Below are 23,251 nucleotides of genomic sequence, written 5' to 3'. Positions count from 1 at the left end.
CATTGAAATGCATTTGGTACAAGAGAGAACGTAATCCACCTGCCCAACAAGCCACTGCCTCCCCCCACTCTTCCAATTTCACCTGTTAGAGCTCACATTCACAATCTGTTGATAGTAATATAATGAGCCTTGTGGTTAATATCCAGCTATGCATGCATAAAACATGTAAAAAGTGAGAAATTGAACTACTGCAGAAGATAAGCACACAATATATACACTGCAAGGGTTTAACTAACATTAAATTGAATCTCTGTCTAAGTTCAGGTAGGTCTCTGAGTTTAATAGCTCATTGATAGTGATCTTGTCTTTCCCACAATCTAAGAGGCTGGCTCATTACAGGCTAATAGAATAAGAAATACTGTTTCTGTCATATTACATTCAATGACTCTTTATGGTTCACACTCATCTGTCCTGTCTCGTCTCTTCCCTGTAGAAACCTGCCTGTCTCATTCATTGGTGTGAGCAGAGGTCAGATCTCAGAATTCAAGGCAGCCAGACATTAGTATTCCCGCGGCCCTCGCTCTGACTGAGCCATCTGCTGCTTTCTGATTGCCTCTCTGGTCGTCTGTCCTCTCCTTAGCCCTTCTTTACCTCAAACAAGAGTCTGAGGGAAAACATGAATAGCTATGTCCATAGCGACAGCCCTTCACAAGTGGTACACAGCTGTAGCTCATACCAGACAATTTGGATACTGCAGACAGGCTGGTATGCTCTTGTTATTGCCTACATTTCAGCGCTTTTTTGAGGGACACAAAAACATTTTGTTTGTGTTTGCGTGCAGGTGGGATGTAAAGTATGTTGGAGCCAGCTGGATTTGGATTTCTTTTTACACCAATCATTGATTCATTTTTTTTAGCCACTCATTTATATTCAGGCTCCCATGGGGCTGGAGCACATCTCTGCTAACAAGGCAGAGAAACAAAAATCATAACATGTAAATAAGACTTTAGTTTGGGCAATGATTTGAAAAATGATATGAAGGGCATGGTCAAGGCCAATTTTAATAAGCAATAGAAAAACGACAACTGCGTTGCTTCATGTCACCTGACCTTGCTCGACATAATTTAAAATTGCGCACACCAGCTGACTGAATATATTTACATACATTTTGCACCTGCATAAGATATAATAACTAGTCTGTACTACAATTGACATTGTAGATATATACAAACAAACAAACAAACAAACAAACAAACTGACTAACCATTTTCATGCCGCTATTGATAAAATGTATGTAATGAGTGCAGATACAAACTATTACATGTAGACACATATTCTGTGTATTTAGTTGTACTGTGCTCTCTTGTATTCTAAATATGTCACAGTAATACCAAACAGGCTGGAAAGATCCCACCTGTGTCTCATGACATACAAATGCTCATTGAATAAACAATGTCAATTCGGAAATGCATGCCAGACAAAGCAGATTTAGGAAAAGCCACCTGGCTTGAGTCTTATATGCTTTCCAAATTCAGATGTAATGGCACTCTCGAAAAATATAAACATTAAAAAACATGATATGATAGAAATACTTGAAGAGTCGGACAACACTGCACCAAAAAAAAAGAAGGCGTATGAATAGGAGGGCAACAAAGAAGAGGTCAAAGGGTATCAGTCCCCAAGGGATGCAGTTACCCATAGTTACCAATCCTTACCCTCAGCTCTGGGGGATTGAACTAGGTGGGGCTGAGTCTCCACAAGAGGATGCTGGGATATAATGTGGAGGAAGAAGGGGGTGGGGGGGGGAGCCAGGGAGGTGCATGATGTGGAGCAGCTGGTGGGGGAAGGGAGGAGCAAAGGGAAACATTTGAGGGAGGGGAGGATAGGGCCGTTGTTTGAGTGCTATTGTATCCCACGACCCTGCTCAGGACATCAGGTAGGAAACTCAGTCAGTGCATGGTTTTCTCGCTATTAACAAGCCTTCATTTTTATTTCATTAAGTGGAAACGTTTTTGCCTTTTTCTATTTCCAATGATGTACATGTTGCTATATTTCATCAGGTGTAAAGAACAGTGTGTGCATTTACAATCACTGTGAAGAAGCCTCTTTTGTAGTGCTTTTATTTGATAAAAAAATGATGTTTGCCATACAGCAACAAGAGCCAGTCAGCCCAGTACGTGGGCTTGTGTACACATGTAATCTCAGTCCCCTAACCTGGCTACCTGTGGAACAACCCACTGTGTACCCATGTGCGTCTGTGTGTGCTTCTTTCTGTATTTCCGTCTTTGTGTTTTAGAGCTGATTTGTTTGTGTCAGGTTGTGCAGAGCTAACTAACCAGTGTAATCTCTGGTGATGGAAAATATAATTATGGTGAAGGAAAAAGGGGGAAAGCAGCAAGACCATCTCTCTTGAGGGCAGTTGTTCATGGCAACATGATGGCAAAACAGAGTGGGGTTGGCTCCAAAATGGATGATACAGGGCACAGAGGGCACACTTTACAGAACGTTGTTGGTTGTTTAAATACAGTACAACAAATAGTAAAGTGCTCTTAACTTTGTGCTTTCAATATGTTTGTGTGTTGATGCTTGGCGTGCATATGTGTGTGTTTCTTATGTATATAAAGGGATCTATTCACAAACAAAAGCATACCTTTTGATGTTTTTGGGTAAATGTGTTATTACATCTGTTCTTATATTTGGGAAAGTAGGCCTTATACTTTTTTTCGACCTGTTCTTGGGTTTCTCTGAATGTTAATATAGCCAATGCTAGAATATACTTTCTTGAGTATCTTAACTGAATTATGTAGCTGTTAAACTCTAAATGTCTAAAATCTTCAGAATTAAAATGTTTCTATCTATATTTTCATAAAATCAACTGAAAATTAAGAATGTCATTGTTATGAGAATTAGCTATACACTGTTTGTGTCCAAAGGTTTCATCATTCAGCACATTAACACAGGTAGAGGTGTAGCTCCATAACGTTGATGATGTATGTTAATGTCGTAGCATGTTGCTACCAACAAGCTACCAAATCAATCTTCAATCAGTCATGATTGCCATCTGCAAGCCCAATGATACGAGGTCATGTGTGCAGCATGTGGAGATGACTTTGATTAAACTATTGATTGTTTCCCCGGAAGAGTCCCATTAGTTATATTTGACCAACACGGTCTCTGTGTCTATTGTTCTAAAGCTGAGCCTGAGTGATCAATGAGCCCCTTAATTGTTGTATTTGAAGCCAAAGTTGAGCTAAATAGGCAAACATGTATTCTTCTGTATGTAAACTAGAGAATGCCATGCTCAATTACAGGAACAGATTGGTTTGTCAGGCAATGAAACAATTTTGCAGCTGTATGCAAAGGGTAGAAAAAGATGAATAAAGCTCCATGTTATGTGTTTGATAAAGGAAATCTATTGTGTGAGCAGATTTGCCATTTTTTGTTCTGCTGAAACGCACAACAGCTCCAAAGCATACCAACTTCAGCGCTGTACATTTAAATATATTCAGATCTATTATAGTTTGTTCTTCTCTTGTGTATGCACTCACATGGGAGTGGTTAACAGTTGCATTTGAAGTTGATCTAACACTGCTCATGTGTCTTCATCTTTCTCCTAGGGTCAAACCAATAACAATGCATGGCCAGTAAGCGGCCACTCATGGCTCATAGGAAGAGGCCGGGGACCAGCGTAGTGAACGGCATGGCTGCCCCAGGACCTGCCTCTTGCCCCACTCCTCGTCCTACAGAGTCATGTGATCTGAAAGCTATTCCTCCTCGCCAACGCCCGGTCCGCTACCCCAAAGAGCCTCGTGATCAGAAACCTCTCCCCCGTTCCTGTAAGGCACAATACTCTCCTCCCAAATCGCCAGACGTGGGTCGCACCCAGCCAGAAGTGGAGGAGAACGCAGAGGTGGAAGTGAAGCTGTACAGCAACCCAGCAGATGCAGAACTGGAGAACAAGCGGCCAGCAACACCCTCTACGCCAGAACATGAACGTGAACCAGATGTTCATGTGCGGGCGGACTTCCACGGTGGAGCTGACAGCCTGGATGATGACTCCAGCTCTGACTACATTAACAACACCTCAGATGAAGACTACAATGATGGTGAGTATCCATTATTCCGTTATTGATTCTGAACCTTCACTGTCTCTTTCTGCAGCCCTGAAAGCTTATTTTATCCTTTTTTCCTCTGTTGAGCAAGAACTACACAAATAAAAGAAATAACCGAAGCTGAAAATATAACAGTCAGAAGCTGCATCATCATCCGAATGAGTCATTTTTGTGAATTCAAGCAAGGGTGCAATGTGGAAAAATATCCCCACAGGTTTTATTTTGTACCATGACTGAATTTCCACTTGGAAAATAACTTGGAAACCTTGTCTCTCAGAATTAAAACATGAGTAAGATCCCTTGGCAGTGACAAACTAAATGAGTGAAGTGATTTTGAGTTCCTATTCCCATGATAAGTACCTGTAAATGTTTAGTAGCTCAGCACTTGTTGGGATTTGAATAAAGACGCCCCACATCTCTATGTCATCATGAATCTCTCCAGGGATGGCAGAGGAAGATGAAGGTGTGACTTACTACATCCGCTACTGCCCGGAGGACGACAGTTACATGGAGGGTATGAATTGCAGCAACCAGGGGGAGTGTAACCCCAGCCAGAGCCAGGGGGACGGTGTCACCCCCATGCCGGAAGGGGGAGACCCCACTGAAGAGCGTCCGGAGGCTGTGGAAGGGTGGGTCGAGGAGGTAGAGGTGGAGGGGCCAGCAGAAGTGAGAGAGGAAGAATGGGTGGAAGATGAGGAGGTAGAGGGGGCAGTGAGGGAAGAGTGGAGAGAAGAGGAAGAAGGGGTGAGGCAGGAGTGGACAGAGGGAGATGAAGAGCTGAGGGAGGAGTGGATAGAGGGAGATGAAGAGCCGAGGGAGGAGTGGATAGAGGGAGATGAAGAGCCGAGGGAGGAGTGGATAGAGGGAGATGAAGTGCCGAGGGAGGAGTGGAGAGCGGGAGATGTGGAGGGAGATGAAGTGCCGAAGGAGGAGTGGATAGAGGGAGATGAGGAGGGAGACGAAGTGCCGAGGGAGGAGTGGAGAGCGGGAGATGTGGAGGGAGATGAAGTGCCGAAGCAGGAGTGGATAGAGGGAGATGAGGAGGGAGACGAAGTGCCGAGGGAGGAATGGAGAGCGGGAGATGTGGAGGGAGATGAAGTGCCGAAGGAGGAGTGGATAGAGGGAGATGAGGAGGGAGACGAAGTGCCGAGGGAGGAGTGGAGAGCGGGAGATGTGGAGGGAGATGAAGTGCCGAAGGAGGAGTGGATAGAGGGAGATGAGGAGGGAGACGAAGTGCCGAGGGAGGAGTGGAGAGCGGGAGATGTGGAGGGAGAGGAAGTGCCGAGGGAAGAGTGGAGAGAAGGAGATGAGGAGCCGAGGGAGGAATGGAGAGAAGGAGATGAGGAGCCCAGGGAGGAATGGAGAGAAGGAGATGAGGAGCCGAGGGAGGAATGGAGAGAGGGAGATGAAGATCCCAGGGAGGAGTGGAGAGAGGAAGACGAGGAGGTGAGGGAGGAGTGGATAGAGGAAGGCCAGGTCAGGCAGGAGGCCTGGGCGGGGCGAGAGAGGCACCTGGGGGAGGAGTGGGTGGAGGGAGAGGGGGAGGTTCGCTGCGACGTGGTGGAGCAGGATCCAGACGAGCAGATCTACAATGGAAGACCAGAACCCATTTTGGACCATCACCATAACAACCATCACCACCACCAGCCCCCCCTTACAGACACCCTGAAGGACAGAGAGGAAGAGGAGCAGGCAGAGAGTGAGGAGTACTGCCCTAATGAGGAAGAAGATGAGGATGGTGACGAAGAGGAGAGACATGGCAGGGCCTACACTGGAGACTACTATGCCCCAGAGGACAATGGGAACTCGGTGCGAGTCTCTCCGTACCGTGGCCGTAAGGTGCTGGTGGTGGAGGGGGAGACGGGGGAGGAGGCGGAGGAGGACATTGACCAAATAGTAGCTGAGATCAAGATAAGTATGAGCATGGGGAGTCTGAGCAGCGGCACGGACCAGAGCCCGGAGGAGCTGGCGCAGGACCCTGCCCCGAGCGACTACCCTCACCCCAAGCCTGACGCTGCCCCCTACCCACCAGCTCCCCATCGCCATGACAGCAGACCCAAGTCCCTGAACCTGCCCTCCATGCACCACAACACCCCCGACCTCCAGAGGGGCGTCAAGGCACACGCACGTTCCTCTGAGGACAGGCAGCGATGGCAACAAGAGCAGGTGAGCTGTTTATGATTGGTTAGCTGGGAGACCTGTTTTTTTCCATAATCTGTCCCTGTTGGTTTGCCTTTCCAAAACATGAACATACTTTCCAACCCAATTAGGCTATAGAACTTCACTTGGAGAGTAGCACCCACAGATGATCAGAGGAAACACAACGGGATGGGGCGATATGTTTTCATTTCCATCCATTCACTGTCAGCTTAACAAACAATGCCAATATTTTGGAGCGTGTGTGTCACCCACACCACAACCCCATCGTGGTTAGTATTAGGGTTGCCAGAAACTGACCATGATCAAAATCAATTATTCGGCAGCCCTGGCGAATAACAATCGATTATTCGACCGACCCATCCCCCCCCCCCCCCCCCCCGCCCCGCACTCAAATGCGAACGCATTGTTGAGGTTGAGCTGTGATAGACCAACGTCTTTTCGCAGAGCTTGCATTTAACTTCCTTTGGACTTGTGTGTTCGAAGTAGTTCCACAAGGAGGAACTCTTTTTACCTGCCGCTTTGTTCATCTTTAGTCGCACGTGTGAGGGAGAGGGGGGGTGGGGGTGGGGGCGGGGTCGGTGTGTAGCGTGCTGCAGCAGCAGTCTGCTCTGCACGCAGGCTTCCTCCAAGTTTACAGTAAAACAAACTGGTGGTGTGACCAATGACCATTTACAATTATTAATACTATTACTATTATTAGCATATATATATTTATATATATATTGTGGTTGAAACTAAGCCAGAAAAAAAAAAAAAAAACATAATTAAAAAAATAAATATATATATATAAATAAAATCGATTTTTAAAAATAATATTCGATTATGGAGACTGTAGCGAATATTCGAATAATCGAATAATATTTGAATAATCGAATAATCGCTGGCATCCCTAGTTAGTATGTAAGCTGTTACAACAATCACTTACTCTGGATTTGCCAAAATAAATAACTTTCTTAGAGTAAGATGCTCTGTTTTATGCTATTTTATGCTGTGATCCTCGTGGATTCATCTTCTTATTACAGACCCTAACATTCGGTCTATATGCTGTAAAATGTATTATCTCTTCGATTTACACACGGCATCTATTGCATGTCTGTCCGTCCTGGGAGAGGGATCCCTCCCCTGTTGCTCTCCCTGAGGTTTCTCCCATTTCCCCCCCTTAAACTGTGGGTTTTCTCTGGAAATTTTTCCTTGTACGATGTGAGGGTCTAAGGACAGAGGGTGCCGTTTTTCTCATACTGATATTCTGAACAATCTGTGCTGATGTATTTGCTGTAAAGTGTCTCTACTGTAGGCTATTTTTATTTTATGTACAGCACTTTGGCTCGACCAAAAATGGTTTATAAATGTGCTATATAAATAAAACTTGATTTGATTTGATTGAACAATCACTTACTCTGGATTTTCCAAAATAAATAACTTTCTTAGAGTAAGATGCTCTGTTTTATGCTATTTTATGCTGTGATGGCTATGTGCCATGTCTAACTGCTGAGCAGTGGCTAAGCTGCTCTGATTTATTTGGACGCAGAGGTGGGAAAAGTACTCAGATCTTGTACTTAGGTCAAAGTAAAAGTACCGGAGTGTAGGAATACTCTGTTACAAGTAAAAGTCCTGCATTAAAAATGTTACTTAAGTAAAAGTAGCAAAGTATTGTCATCAGAATATACTTGAAGTACCAAAAGTAAAAGTACTGTTTATGGAGGTCCATTTCAGAATTATATATATTATATGTTTTGATTATATATATTGATGCAGATTTGTGTTATCAAAGCTGGTAAAGGTGCAGCTACTTTTAGTTACTTTGTAAACTGGTAGCTTGTGAATTTTACTCCAGGTGTAACTAAAGTGTTGTTTAGGTGTTGATTATATTTTACGTCATTAATCCAAATCTGCAAAGTAACTAAAGGTATTAAATAAATGTAGTGGAGTAATAGTACACAATTTTCCTCAAAATTGGAATGAGGACAGCACATAAATCTACTTAGTAACTTGCTTGATGCAGACCATTAAATACCAAAACAAAAAAACAACTGTTCATGTACTCAGCCAACCGCCCAGCCCTAGAACATACCAATATGCTAAATACCATACTGTATATTCAGGATATTACGATGCTATGTGGCAGAGACCCCTGCCATTGAATATGGAAAGATCTTTGCGGTGACGAACTGAAGATGAGTTACTTGAGCCACGACATGTTGCTCATCGCCTTCCAGATAATAGCTGGAGCCTCTCCCCTCCCCCAAGTTACCTTGAGATGTCCCCCTCCTCATCTCTCTCCTTCTCACAGGCCTGAATGAACACCCACTCTGTAGTCACATCTACACACTCACACACGCAGAGCTCCCCCCACCTCTGAAAGTCAGATGCTAAAAGGAGAACAGGAAAGTCTCCTGTGAGCAGCTTGCTGATCCACACCTGCTCCACATTGTGCACATGTTACACTCACTATGTGGCTCATTTGTAACACAGAACTGGGTCAGACAGTGTAATCAGATTACATTGGAAGAACGCTCGGCACAGTGCAGATTCCCAGACTCACTGAGATTATTTGGTCGGCTCGTCCTCTGTTATCAAATGAAAGGTTCTCTTTACAGCACTTCAACGAGACCTTTGACTGAACCAGGACAACAGTGAATTCAATGAAAGCTTTGCTGCACAGTGTGGATTCAAACGATTATGACTAAGAAGAGTTAAAAAACACAGGGAGGTCATCTACACACTAATCTGGTGGTGTGATGCATTAGGAAAGCTTCAGTATTGCTTTTTTCTTTTAAATTGTGCTACATGTTGAGAAATTGTATGTTGGTAAAATCACTCATTTGACAAGGGACAAGTGCTTTAGCAGCCCAGACTCAGCGGTTCCTATAATATCCTGCTTGCTTCGAATATTGTTTTTATTTGCATTTGAATAAAAAAAGCTTTACGACCATATAGGATAGGAATTCAGCATATTTCTAGGGCTTCCCTTAATTTGTTTGTACCAATTTTGAGCAGTTTTTGCTTAATCATACCAATACACTTTTCCTTGAATAGGTTTACTTTTATCCATCAATGTTAAAAGACTGAGATAATGTAGTATTACAGCACTCACTTCTCTGTTACTGACAGCAAAGCCTGTGCACCCGTGGTTAATTATGTCTAGCAAAAAGGAAAACTCACATTATTTTATTATTTTAATTTAACTTGAAGCTGATTTCATAAGTAATTCGCAGGAGTGCAATATCACACTCTCAATCATGAAAATAATCCTGCTAAATCTGTCCTACGTGTACACATTGACTGCAGCAGCTAGTCCTCTGAGTGGGGGTCTAGAATGCTAATTATGATAAAGGAGTATAATTGGTGTGTTTATTGGTGAAAAGGTTGTACACATGTCCTCTTAAAGATGTTCTATTACAGATGCAGGCATGTTTGATTGCAGTATGTACATGAATGTAGTTTTGTAGAGCATCAGGGTTTAGTTTTCCATCCCAGCAAGCCACAACATGAGTCTCATTAATTTAATGGTTGTTTGCACAACTGAGTATGGCGGCATGATGAATACTGATAAGTACTTTACGTTTAGCTCTCGTCGCATAGGAAGCAACTTATGTCACGCACGGGGTAATTAATTGTGTTACAGATTCACAACAGCATGGGCGAGGTTTCACTTTCTAACTGCCACTACAAGCAGCAGGAGGATTTCATTTCAGCTAGTAATAAGATTGAATGTTAATGAGCAGTTGTGGACTGCAAGATGGATATCCAGAGGAATATATGTAGTCCTCACTCTGTGTGATTATAAGCTGGATGTACTGTAGCCTCTGTGCATTTATGTGAAGAGAGATGAGACAAAAGCAAGCTGGCTGGAGGACAAGTTAAAGACAGTTTCAACTGAGACTGCTTTTATACTCCAACAAAACACTAGTTTGTATCATTTGTATGTCACACTCTTTATTTGTTATTATTACTCCAGAGGGCTTTAAAGAGGACCTATCATGCTAAATGCACTTTTTGATATATTTTATACATCAATATGTGTCCCCGGTGTGTCAGAAAATAAAACCCTCTCTCTTTTCCTACGTACCCAAATCTCTAAAAACGGGGGTACAACAGAGCTGATCCAGATTACGTCATATCGGAAATGTGGACCTACGACACTATCAGAAAGTTGCTATCAGAAACAATGCCTGACGTGTTTTGGACGTAATATGGTCTTTATTTACATTAGCATCGCTAACACTCAGAGCTAACCTGTACTGGAGAGAGTATGTGTAAAAAAGCAGGAAATAAAAAGGAACTCACCTAAACCCGCAAGAGAAAAAGCATTTGAGCTCCATACTGTTTCAGAAATAATCTTTGATGTGGTTTGGAACATGATATGGCATTTAATCACGGGAGCATTTAGCTGTATCTCCGGTAGAATACTGAGAAAACACTCCCCCTCCTCTTTCAAGCTAAGGACCCCGAACCTGCAGTTCTCTAACAGGGCTGAAATAGAGGGATATGAGGGATGTCTGTAATGCATGATCTGTTTTGTATTTTGAGCAAAACAGATCATAGACATGTTTTTATATATCTGAGACCAATAATATATGCCTAAAAATAGCATAATAGGAGACTGTTAAAGGTGTAGAATTCACATGAATTTGTCAGCCTAAATCTATGCCTCCCATTCCAACCAGCAACACAGACAAAAGGACATGTTTTCCACATGTTTGACCTAAACTATAGAAAATTGCTTTTCTAATTCTCCTCCCCTCACGTCTGTTCTCTCTGTGTTGACCTGCCAGGTGAGCAATGGTGCGGAGCAGCCCAGGAAACAGCAGCGCTCCGACCTCAATGTTCCCCTGGAGAACAACAATGTTCCAGAGGTGAGACGTTCTTCCCCTCATCAGACCTCAGTCTTTAACACTTCACACAGAGGATATTGTTGTTTATGGGTGTGTGTTTGAACATGTGTGTGAGCCTGTCTGAGTAAATGAGTGATAGTGTAATTACAACCTCAGCTGATGTTCTCTGGTTAAGGCGTGATGGCCTTCTTGTAATTGAGCAGCGAGTCTGCTTGCTGTTTTATGAGAGCCATATTTCACTGAGATGGGTCCAGTGGATGCTTCCTGTACAGACTCCCCCCACAGTGGAGTAAACTTTCTGAATGTGTAGTCGCAGGTTAGAGTTCAAGTGCATCCATTTGGACGTTTGAATTTCATTAATCACTTCACTTTACACAGCTGTCTCTCTGTGGCCATCTTTAGTATATAGCTTCCTCCTCTCTCCTTTTGGTCATCTCCCTTACTGCTGCAGTTCACTTTCAGGTTGATCTGTGGAGTGGATTATTAACGCTTTGCACTCTCACCACACCCCTTTCTTGTGCCCTTGAGCAATCACATTTACCCAGCTTCAGCAGTAGCTGTCAACGCATTCTTCTGTGTGACTGTGAGGCAGGGTGTCTTCCTAAACTGCTTTCACAACATGTCAAGTCACATTTTGGGGGCGAGTCACTCACACTGTTCACACAGGATGTGTTGATATGGCATTTTCTAAAATAGCATGAGGCATCATGTTTTATCACAATAGGTCCTGCATGTTAGTGAAAGGTCCAGCAACACTTGAAATCACAGAAATAAAAAGCAATAAGTTGTCCTTTCTAATAAAATTACCAAAATGGTTTGGGCTTCTTTATCTTAAAGATTCTCTTCTCATCTATGTTTTCTAATTCTTCTTTGAAAATAAATCAGTAGGCTTCTCTGTGAATCATGTTAAATATTTGTGCTGGGGAATATTAAGTAAATGCTGCTTTATTCCATAAACTGACATGCTGTTTGAGTGCAGTAAAGTACATTAAGAAAAACAACCGATGTTAGCCAAGTGTACCCTATAGCAACATTCACAAACATAAATAAATGTAAAGTAAAGATGGAGAGAAATACTTACTTGAACTGCAACCCTGTTCACAAACATGTGTCTGTAATATCGTGTTTTTGTCTTGCAGCCAACAAAGAAGGTTACAGCGTTCCCCAGCTTTGTCGATGGTAAGTTAATCTGTCTGCACACCTGTTTGTTGATGAAATCAAAATATTATAATTGCATGGAGCCAGTCCAAGTATTACTTAGCCTTCAGTCTATCATTTCATAGGCCTGCTATAACTCTTTCAGTGCTCTTTCCCTGCCTCTGGACAGATGCTAGGCCTAATAATGTATAAGGGGCTTAGCTGCCTGTCTGCTGCTTCAGATCATGACAGCACATTGTGTCCCTGGGTGGGTGTCTGCGAGCCCACATCTACATATCACAGACGCAGATTAATCTCAGCCCAGCCTCCCACCAGCACAGCACCTCCATCAGCCCCCAGCCAGTGGCCCTCTCACTGCTGAATCCCATACAGCCTGCTATCACTATATCTCCATGTCCAGAGCAACAGCGTTTGGCTCTATTTCTCCACACAGCACATTGACTGCAGTGATTGCAATACGCTCTCTGCTGCACGCTGACTCTTTCCGTCCCGTGTCTCCGTGCTAATCACAGCCCTCTCTGCTTCTCCATGGCTCAGTCCCAGGACCCTGTGAACCAGAGGACCTGATTGATGGAATTATCTTTGCTGCTAACTACTTGGGCTCCACCCAGCTGCTGTCTGAGAGGAACCCCTCCAAGAACATTCGCATGATGCAGGCCCAGGAAGCTGTCAGCAGGGTCAAGGTATTTAGACCCACACATACGAACAAACCCACACACACACACACACACACACACACACACACACACACACACACACACACACACACATACCATGTATACATCACTTCAGGGGACATTACATTGACTTACATGCATTTCCTGGAGACTTATCCTAACCTTAACCATAACCAACACATGTCTAACCCTAACCCTTACCCTTACCCTAACCCTAACCAAGTCTTCACCCTAAAATTAATGATTCCCCTTATGGGGACCTCCAATTTGTCCCCATAAGGGAAGCCAGTCCCCACACGTGACTATGTAAACAGATTTAGGTCCCCACAAGTATAGTAATGCTAGACCACACACACACACACACACACACACACACACACACACACACACAGATATTTAGAAGAAGTATAGATATATATCTCTTAGGGTAAACAACAAAACATAATTAATAGGCAATTTTTTTCAGTCATGAAATGTTCTCATGAGGAGTTGCAAACATTGCAATGACCAAGAAGTCATAGTAGTACTGTCCACAAGTTAAGGAAATATTGTAGGTTACGTTTTATTTATTGGACAAACACAGATAGTGCTCCAACGTATTTGCAGCTTAATTAGTAAAATAACTAGTTTGTTAATTTTTCATCAGCCAAGGTAGCAAACAGACCGAGGAAGAACAAGAATTCGAGTAAGAAAAACACAACTTAGTTTGCTACATTTCGTGCTGTTTGTGTTTTTTCCTCTTCATGCATTAATTACACCAAACTAAAATATCAACAAACAGCAGGAGAGCTGTGTGCTGTTTGATCCTGGTGTGAGAAAATGGCATCCTAGTTTTTGATGAAGGCGGTTCTTTCTGTTCTCCCCAGAGGTGCCAGTATAATGTTACAGTCGTGTTGTTGTTCAGGCTGCGTTGAAAGCACTCCAAATGTCAAAATGTACAGAAGCCCTGCAGGGAGCAGCTTAACATAAATATGTTTGATCGCATTCATCATACAGTGTATGAATTCATTTCTGTACATATCTATAAGGGAAAATAGGTCTAAGAAATTGAGCATACCCTGTTATTTCATACATCAATTGTACTTAATTCATGATTTATTTAGTTTTACATCTTGGCCAGATTGCTGCCACTAAAATGTAAACTGACCATAGTGGTTGTTTGCGTCTAGAGCAAAGAAATATAGTCACATATATAAGGCATGAGTGGTCTTTGGGAGCAGCTGGATTGGGTCACAGGACTCGTAGTTTGACACATCTGGTTGGCTAATGGGACTCCTGGCATGTGAACCTGATATTCGCATGTTAACATTTGCTCCACGCTGTTCACTAATGTTGTGGTGATGATGATGATGATGATGATGATGATGATGATGATGATGATGATGATGATGATGATGATGATGATGATGATGATGATGATGATGATGATGATGATGATGATGATGATGATGATGATGATTGCACTTTGAGAGAAATGTAGGTAGCTGTGCAGCACAGAGGACCTCAGCTATTATTTTTCATTAGCTTGATTGCTTTGTTCATCACTGTTACCCAGAGTGCTTGTGTCTGAGTTTAAAGTTGTTGCTACTCAAAATCATAAACATCCAGCATTTTGTGTGTAACATTTCGAAGTTAGTGTGATCAAACAACATTGTTTCGTGATGACATAATGCGGCCCTGACGTTTTTTTGTTGCAGACTTGCTACACAGACATCAGTTTCTTTCATCTTCCTCTCATGTGAACACAAGCTTGGCTGTTTTCCTAAATATTAAATAACCTCCCGTGTAGCAGTCTTCTTTTAGAATGTTACATGCTGTGTGTTTGTCCAGTGAGGATAAGTCAGGAATTTAAAGTAGAGAGACAGAAACTTGCTGTACTGTTTGTTTGAAATATAAGATGTGGTTTCCTGATCCAGCTCCTGGTGAAGGATAGTAGCAAACACCAAGATGGCATGAAAAAGTAAATGACTGCCTGTTATATTTAACTCTAATGGGTGCCACTGAAGAGATTGGTTTGGTCACTAAAATTGTTCTAATTGTCTTTATTTTAGACACAGTTAGTGGGTACCTTATGATTGGTAACTCTAGGTTAATAAACACCTACTTTGGGGCCTTAATTAAAAGACAGACTCGGATGATTAAGACAATTCCTTCAATACTTTCCCCACTCAGCCTTACCCTTTAATTTCACGTGGTTCAATTTAATGTAATTTGTTCCACCTTTACTAAGAAGTAAAGGTTAGTGGTCGTTGTGCAGGCGCGCCGATGAGTCTTAATGAATATCTCATGGTGACTATACGTACATATATACATATATACATAGAAACTATACATGGATACTGATGCCTGCAGGTATTTGTATTATAATATATATGCAAATAATAGTACATTTTAAAAGCTCTAATAATACGATACATCTAAGCCAATGCAATACCAGTATTTATTGATGTTACAAGCTGGCTCTGCTTGTAACATAAGGACAACAGTTCCACACCGGAGTTGCCCAAAACAATCATTTATTTTATCCAACACAGTGGTTACAACCAACAATAAAACAGAACAGAGGAGCGGTGTCCTGCTGCACCGAGCAGGGCACCTGAGAGAGAGCGAGAGCCTGTTCTGCAGCCCTCTTATATCCTGGAATCAAGTGCCACAGGTGGGTCCCATCACTGCTGATTACAACAAACACCAAATAATACAGGGTTGTCACAATTGAAGACACCAAAATAATACTTGTTTTTTCAATTCCTTTATTTGAGGAATATACAGATGTTTTTCAAACGTTACATGTCTTCAGAAAAGAATATACAGTAGCCTGACAACTTTTGGTCGACCCTCTTCGAGGCACTTTTCAGTCCATTTATAAAATGTGTTGGATTTTTAAATGTAGCCATAATCTTGACGGACATTGTAAACATAACGCCTTCTTGGAAAAAAGAAGAGTGACAGGAAAGTGATGGCGTAGAATCTGAAAGTCTTTTGGCCCGTTGGCTGGTTTCAATCTAAAAGCCCTTTTCACCACAATAAGGATGTCTAGCGGCATCATTTCACATCCATCCAATCTATGTTTGGTTCTTCTCTCTCTCACTCACTCACTCACTCTCTGTCATGCATAAATGCCTTCCCTGCAAAACGTCTTGTCAGGAGGAAACCATGGCAACAGTGTGCTATCACCTTTTAGTGCTTTCCCCTGCTTGGAACAGGTCCATTGAACAAGAAGTCATCCATTATCTCCTCCATTTGTTTCTCGTTGACGAATAAAAAGCTGCACAGCAAACAACGTTTCATGTTCTGACATTGACATGGACACAGCCAACTGCAAACCTACACATGCAATAACATGCAGCCATATTTGTATGTTTTATATTTGTATATTTGCTCTGGATTAACCCAAACAAGCACACAGTTAGACCATGTAGTGCTGTAGGGAGCAAAACAAAGTTTGCCAGGTGAAGAGCAGCAAGGAAGACTGTAAAGGTTATTTATGCAGATCTTTTTGGCACGATGTTATCTCCATCTCATGTAATATTTATGCTGCTTCACCCCCCACTCACTGTTTCCTGCCGTCGATCCCCCCCTGCTCAGCTCCTCCTCAGCAGAGCAGTAGATGCTACTGAAAGCCTCAGATGTCTGACTTGCGTGAGAGAAGATCACGGAGAAGGAAACTTCGCTAAGCGAAAACTCCAAAAAAGACTGCTCTTATTTATTCCTTTTCACTAATACTGTCTTAGCGGTTAAAGCTCTGCAAGGTGGCTCAGGCAAACTTAAAGTCTCACAATCTGAAATGTAATGAGGGTCAAGATCATTTCCTCTGGTTGATTGCGGAAGGAGAGAGGGGCAGAAAGAGAGTTGATTCTTCTTGAAGATTACAAAATGCAAAGAGTACCCTAAACGATTACCAGGTTAAATTTGAGCTCATGTGGAGTCCAGAATTGCTGATGAACTAATCAGACACATTAGCCGTGTCACACTTCCTCCGAGCTGTTATTCCAAACATAGTGACTCGACCTTGTCAGTTTCTTTTTAATGCAGCAAAGAGAACAAGCCCCAAGCACGCAGTTTAAATCCTCGCTCTGGGCTTTATCCGGTCCCCTGCCTCTGAGTGTTGATTGTTTTCCAGCATGTCTTTCCCAGTAATAGTGTTTAGACTGTGACATGAACATAAGATGTGGTAAGAACAGTGTTTATACACAGAACCTTAACTATCGACATAATTGTCTTCGTAAGCTGTAGTGCTTTTGGCGATGTCTTTCTTTGGGGAAATGTTCTGACCACAAAACTGACACTTGTAATGTTAACACTAATAAGAAAAACATATAAAAATAACCATTAGACTCTTCAAATAGATGTTTATATGCCTACATTGCAGGAACAGTGTCAATTAATATCTGCATGCTTTTGATTTGATGTGTTTTGGAGAGAAACAGCAATTATTATCCTCCATAATTGCTGTTTTCATTTGTATCAGATAACCAACACGGCTGTGTGAACGCTATCTCCAGAAACACACACACACACACACACACACACACACACACACACACACACACTTCCTCTGTCTGTTTCTGAGAGCAGCAATAGCACACCTGCTGTTTGGTTTGAGGCTTAACTGTCTTACCTTTCTTTTATTTACCTTCTTTATTTCCTCCTCCTCTTCCTCCTGTTTTTTGTGCTCCTGTATGCGCTGACCTTGTCCTGTCCCACCGTCTGCCTGCCTGCCTGCCAGAGGGTACAGAAGGCTGCAAAAGTCAAGAAAAAGGCGGTGTGTAATAAGAGAGTAAAAGGAAGACCCTTAGGCCACTTTCCCCTCCACCTTCACCTTTTTTTTCATTTCATTTGTGCCTGTTTGTTTCTGTGAATCGTCCCCATCTGTGTCTTTGTCACATTTTAGTTGAACCAGTATTTTTCAGGTTTTGGATAAGACAAACATGTTTTGTTGTTATGCACTTTGTCTGTGAGATTCTTTTATAAGCCTCAGGGTTGGCTGTAAGTCAAAACACTGAGAACTGCTGAGACAAATTAGATAACAGCCCATTGACACCGATCTATATGCCACCCCTGTGACCACGGTAACAGAAATCATGTCAGCAGAAGACTAAGAGAGAAGCTTTAGGATGTATTGTATCATGGGGTTTCTCCTAATACAGTGCCATAACAATGTAATAACCTGCGCAATATTTTCATGAAATCATAAATGTATGTTTAAGACTCTACAATTCTCAAGTGATTCAATTAATACAAGTGTTGTTAATGAAATGTAAAAGTTAAACTAAGGTTATTCTATACTCTTAAACTGAAATATCCGAAGCCTTGGGTGATTTGGTGGTTTATAGTGGAGGGCTTGATAGAGTAGAACATGTCAAACAACCAGTTTACTAACAAATACAAAGATAAAACAGCAAATTGAAATACTCTAGTTTATGTGTTGCTGACTAAAACAGGCACAACATACTAAATGGTTATACAATAACCCTTTGTGTTAGATTCAAGGACATACAACGTAATATCAGTTAAGAAGGGGCTGGTAGTTGGATGCTGTACATATCTGATTCAGTTTTGTTGTTTGGTTTTATAATCCATTTTATTCTTTCCTTTTTGTATGGCTTGACAGAATAGTGATGCTGTTATCAGACATTTGAGAGATACACATCAGGGAATCGAAAAGGCTGATGTCGTTCATAGAAAAGCATGATTGTCATTTGTAGTAAACCATTCTGTAAACCGTTATGCATTAAATATACAAAACAAGTTGGATTAAGAATTGGGAGTATAGCTGCAATTATAAATGCACAAAATGATAGATTGGAAGAAGTTGCACCAAAAGCAATGTGTATCTTTTAATCTTTAATTGGTTTCCATGCTGCTTCAGACACTCGGTAGGATAAGAATGAACGTACTAATAAGTGTTGCAATCCAAACTCTCCTCCCGTGAAATATTAATTACATCTATATGTTTTGAATCAATATTTTTCCACCAGGCAATTTTAATTAAGCACAATCAGATGTAATGTTATTAGTCTGCACTACACACAGTGATTAGAGGGAAGTGTGTGCAGGCTTGTTATGTGCTGTAGCTGGTAAAGCAGCCAGCTGGTTAGGGTTTAATGTTAAGCTGTCTGTTGTTTCCGTGCCAACTCGCTGTCCTCGTGCCAGGACAGTTGATGTAAACAAACACCACTGCCAAACGCTTTCTGTTTCTGCCTTTTCCACCTCACCTTTAGACAACAACCAGTCCATCTAACAAGCATTCCCCTAGCTGAACACTGAATTAAACATGCATGCATTTTTAATATCTTAACATTAAACACAGACCATTCAGGCAGTTGTAAATAACCATAAAACCGCCAAGTTTTCCTCAAAGATCTTGAACAATCAAGAGTCCAAGAAGACAATTTGACCAACTCTTTTGTTTTTTGTCCTTTATCTCGCTGCAGGGTTCAGACGGAGATGCTCAAACCCTCACGGAGGTCGATCTATTCATCTCCACCCAGAGGATCAAAGTCCTCAACGCAGACTCACAGGTGAGTTCCAGCAAACAAACACACCATGTTTTTGTTCAATTTCTATTCTCACCTGTGGGAGTATAAGCTGTTTACCATGACAGTCACTCAGCCACTATCCTCTCATGTGTAGTTATACAACGCATTGGGAGGGAGTTCTGTCATGAATGCAGCTTAACAGAGACACAAATGGCTTCTTTTGAAACCCAATTCAATTATTGCTATTTATTTATTTGTTTGTTTAATCCCATAATGTCACAATTCTCATTGTTTGAGGATATAAATAGACACAGCAAAGCCGAAAACAAGCCCCACAAACATCTGTGCATGGAGATCACGTACTGTGTCAGCTGAATGACTGCAGCACAATCTACCATCCCTGTTTTCATTGTTTCCTCATAGTATAAATATTCAAGTCATGACCATACTAGTAGTCAACAAGTCATTTGTTTAAGGGCTGTCTAAGTTACAATATGGCCTCTTCTTTAATTGTTCTACAGACAAGACAGAATGCAAACATTCAGACTATAGTTTGACTTTCTGGATGTTTTTCTGGATGAAAAATCCCATTAATCTTCAAAGCTTCTCTCCACTCTTGCTGAGGCTTTGTCAAAAAGTTTTCTTGCCTTTTAGTTTAACAACAAGCAGCGGTGTGAAGTGGCACTGGAAGTCTTTACAGGAAGGGGAGCTTTGATAGAAGTAGAAATGCTTCTCAAAATGTGCAGCTTCATCTCTTCAAATGTTCTCAATCCCTTTCAAAGACCCCAGGACACACTCCAAGACTCAATCAATGACATTATATCCTCCTGAAAGTGAAAGCTAGGTGACATATATTATTTAATAAAGAGAGAATGTATAAACTTAACTGCCCTAAAGGCTAGGCAGAGGCTTTAATACGTTTTATGTTTAGAGCATGGATTGATTTGAGAATATATTCATCTTTGATATGTATGTGGCATACTGTTCTGCTGCTCTGGACCGAAGTTTAACTATCCCACTTCACATTCAATGAAACCCCCATGTGTGACTGGTGCAAGGCAAGGCAAGGCAAGGCAAGTTTATTTATATAGCACTTTTCAACACAAGGCAATTCAAAGTGCTTTACAAAAAATGAAAGACATTAAGAAAATGGCATTTAAAATCAGTCATTAAAAAGAAAAGCTAATAAAAGAAACATTAAAAGAAAAAATACATGGATAAAAGTTACAGTGCAGTCTAAAATATGAATAGTTCAATTAAAAGCAGCGACAAAAAGAAAAGTCTTCAGTCTGGATTTAAAAGTAGTCAGAGTTGCAGCGGACCTGCAGGTTTCTGGGAGTTTGTTCCAGATATTTGGAGCATAATAACTGAACACTGCTTCTCCATGTTTAGTTCTGACTCTGGGGACAGAAAGCTGACCAGTCCCTGAAGACCTGAGAGATCTGGATGGTTCATAATTTAGCAGGAGGTCAGAAATGTATTTTGGGCCTAAACCATTCAGTGCTTTATAAACCAGCAGCAGTATTTTGAAATCTATTCTTTGACACACAGGAAGCCAGTGTAAAGACTTCAGAACAGGAGTGATGTGATCCACTTTCTTAGTGTTAGTGAGGACTCGAGCAGCAGCGTGCTGAATCAGCTGCAGCTTCCGCAAGCAGAACCTAGCCGCTTAAATTCACATGTTTTGGGATCGCCCTAAATTATTTAATGTTTGGCGATTAATCATTCATTTGCCTTCAAGATCTAATGATAAGTCCACGGAGCCATACACTCCCCTTCTTTCACTTAGTGTGGTAACACAACATCTTACTTTTAATAACAATAAACTCAATTTGTGTTTACTTTTTCACACTGTCGGACAAAATGATGGTTACAAAAGGTGTTGTTCAACATGATGATGGATTGGTTGTATTTTATTGATTTGGAGAAGAGGGTTTCATTATCAGGCTTATTATTTCCTCTGACTAGTCTAACCCGACATGGCTCTACTCAGCTGTGTTGACGCTTTCAGCTCTATCTTTGTTTTATGTTTATTTAACAAAGAATGTTAGAAATTAAACTAACTAGTTTTAGTTGTTTACCCTGTAAACATATCGATCAGTCCAAATGTGTTTATTAAGAGTTGTATAACCAAATCGTGCACTGAAAGGAACTTTTTTTACAGTTTGTGGGATTTCAGAAAGAGATTTCTGCTCACACTACAAGTTAAATGTGTATATGATAGATGATTCATGTGCACTATTTCAGTCTGAGCTGATGAGTTTCAAAGTGTGTGCGTGTGTGCGTGTGTGTGGGAGGCCGCCTGGCAGAAATTGACGTGCTGCAATGCAGTTTATATCTTCCTCCCTTTTCCATCTGGTTGCCACTGATCCTGGCACGAGAGAGAGAGAGAGAGAGAGAGAGAGAGAGAGAGAGAGAGAGAGAGAGAGAGAGAGAGAGAGAGAGAGAGAGAGAGAGAGAGAGAGAGAGAGAGAGAGAGAGGGAGAGAGAGATTCTGAGTATAAAAGCCTTCATTTTTCATTTAAAAGGCTCAGTGCAGCTTGCTATCGTTTCTGACATTGATTCATAATATGAACCACTGCGAAGGTGGGCTGGAACAACAGGATTAATTAGGATACTGTATTAAACCCATCAGACACATTTAATAAGGGAAGTTAACTAAACTGAAATTACATTTAGCATTATGTTAAAACATTAACAAAAACAAGTTTTTCTCAGCAAACCTTCAGAATCTCCTTCAATTGTAAATCTAAACTGCTATTCCATATTTGCGTTCAGAAACAATGCTTCGTATCAGCTACATCATAACATACGGTAATTATTTGGCTGATTAAACAAACATATCATTTTGTTTTCTTCAACACAAACACTGATATCCAAACCAAGTTTTGTGTACACCTGTTCATTATTATCCGATGAAATGTACTTAAGATCAAATTCTTCGGGTCGTTATTTTTGCTATAATCACATCATACAGTTTTTAATTCATTCAAAATAAGGCGTGTATTTTTCTATCAACATTACTTTCATCTCACTCTCTCTGCCCTAAAGAATCCGGCAGCTTTGACAAAGACAGGAAACAGGTCTGCTGCACACTGATGTTTTAATCATCAAATATTACCGATCAAAGGAAGCCAACTGTTAACTGAAACAGGATCATTACCAGTAATTGTTACAAAATATTGCTCAAAGCTAAGTTAGTTTTTGAGAAACACTAACAGCAAGCTCACTGTGGAAAGATGTAATGACGTAAATGTGCCATTTAAAAGGCCTTATCGTGATGTAGTATTGTGTCTTTTTATTGGCTCCAGCATGGTCTCTGGCACCTACGTATATTATATCAATACCCAATGTAAGTCATGGTCCAAAAGTAGTTTACTTTTTGTAGTTCCATGGTCAGGTTGAGAGAGAGGAAGGGGGGTGTGGTGGATGCACAACATTAATAATAATAATAGCTCCTTCAAAATATGACAAATAATATAAATGGTAGCAGTGTGTATAGCAAGCAAAACCAGAGCAGCAGGCGAAGCAACAGTCCATGATCCAAGGCAACACAACACAGCACAAAGACATTGTGATTCCCCATGAAGGCAGACAGATAGAGAGGAAGACGAGGAGAGAGGAGGAGAGAGAGGAGCTTCGTATTGGTCTCCCAGCAGTTTAAGCCTATAGCAGCATAACTAAAGGATGGTTAAAGCTTTAGAAAAAGGCCTTTAATGTGGAGTGGACGATTCTCCACAATTCTGTGGTCTCGTTTCAGCATTTTTAACCCCGTCATCTCAGTTGGTTTGGAGACACTGAATTATGAAATGACTGTGTATGTATTTTGTTTCAGATGTGAGGTCCACATAATCCAAATTATTTGATTAAACAGCTCAATCTTCGTATAT

The 23,251-nt window shown here is 41.4% G+C and overlaps 1 protein-coding gene across 9 annotated transcripts in view; it reads left to right on the top strand.

The window, feature by feature from the left end:
- The window catches only part of apba2b (amyloid beta (A4) precursor protein-binding, family A, member 2b), a 100,627-nt gene that overhangs the window by 68,387 nt on the left and 8,989 nt on the right, over positions 1-23,251 (top strand). For 8 of the 9 annotated variants that reach the window (XM_071206810.1, XM_071206798.1, XM_071206800.1 and 5 more), the window contains 7 exons: positions 3,558-4,046; positions 4,495-6,218; positions 10,988-11,068; positions 12,187-12,226; positions 12,743-12,888; positions 17,609-17,644; positions 19,317-19,403. In XM_071206810.1, coding sequence (XP_071062911.1) covers positions 3,578-4,046; positions 4,495-6,218; positions 10,988-11,068; positions 12,187-12,226; positions 12,743-12,888; positions 17,609-17,644; positions 19,317-19,403 — 2,583 coding nt within the window. In that variant the 5' untranslated portion in view covers positions 3,558-3,577. The remainder of the gene's footprint in view (positions 1-3,557; positions 4,047-4,494; positions 6,219-10,987; positions 11,069-12,186; positions 12,227-12,742; positions 12,889-17,608; positions 17,645-19,316; positions 19,404-23,251) is intronic. The other variant, XM_071206811.1, reaches the window with a different exon arrangement.

This window comes from Pseudochaenichthys georgianus, chromosome 3 (assembly GCF_902827115.2).
Source record: "Pseudochaenichthys georgianus chromosome 3, fPseGeo1.2, whole genome shotgun sequence".
NCBI classification, from domain to species: domain Eukaryota; kingdom Metazoa; phylum Chordata; class Actinopteri; order Perciformes; family Channichthyidae; genus Pseudochaenichthys; species Pseudochaenichthys georgianus.
Note: the sequence above shows the minus strand (reverse complement) of the source record. Positions and strands in the feature narration are given on the sequence as shown.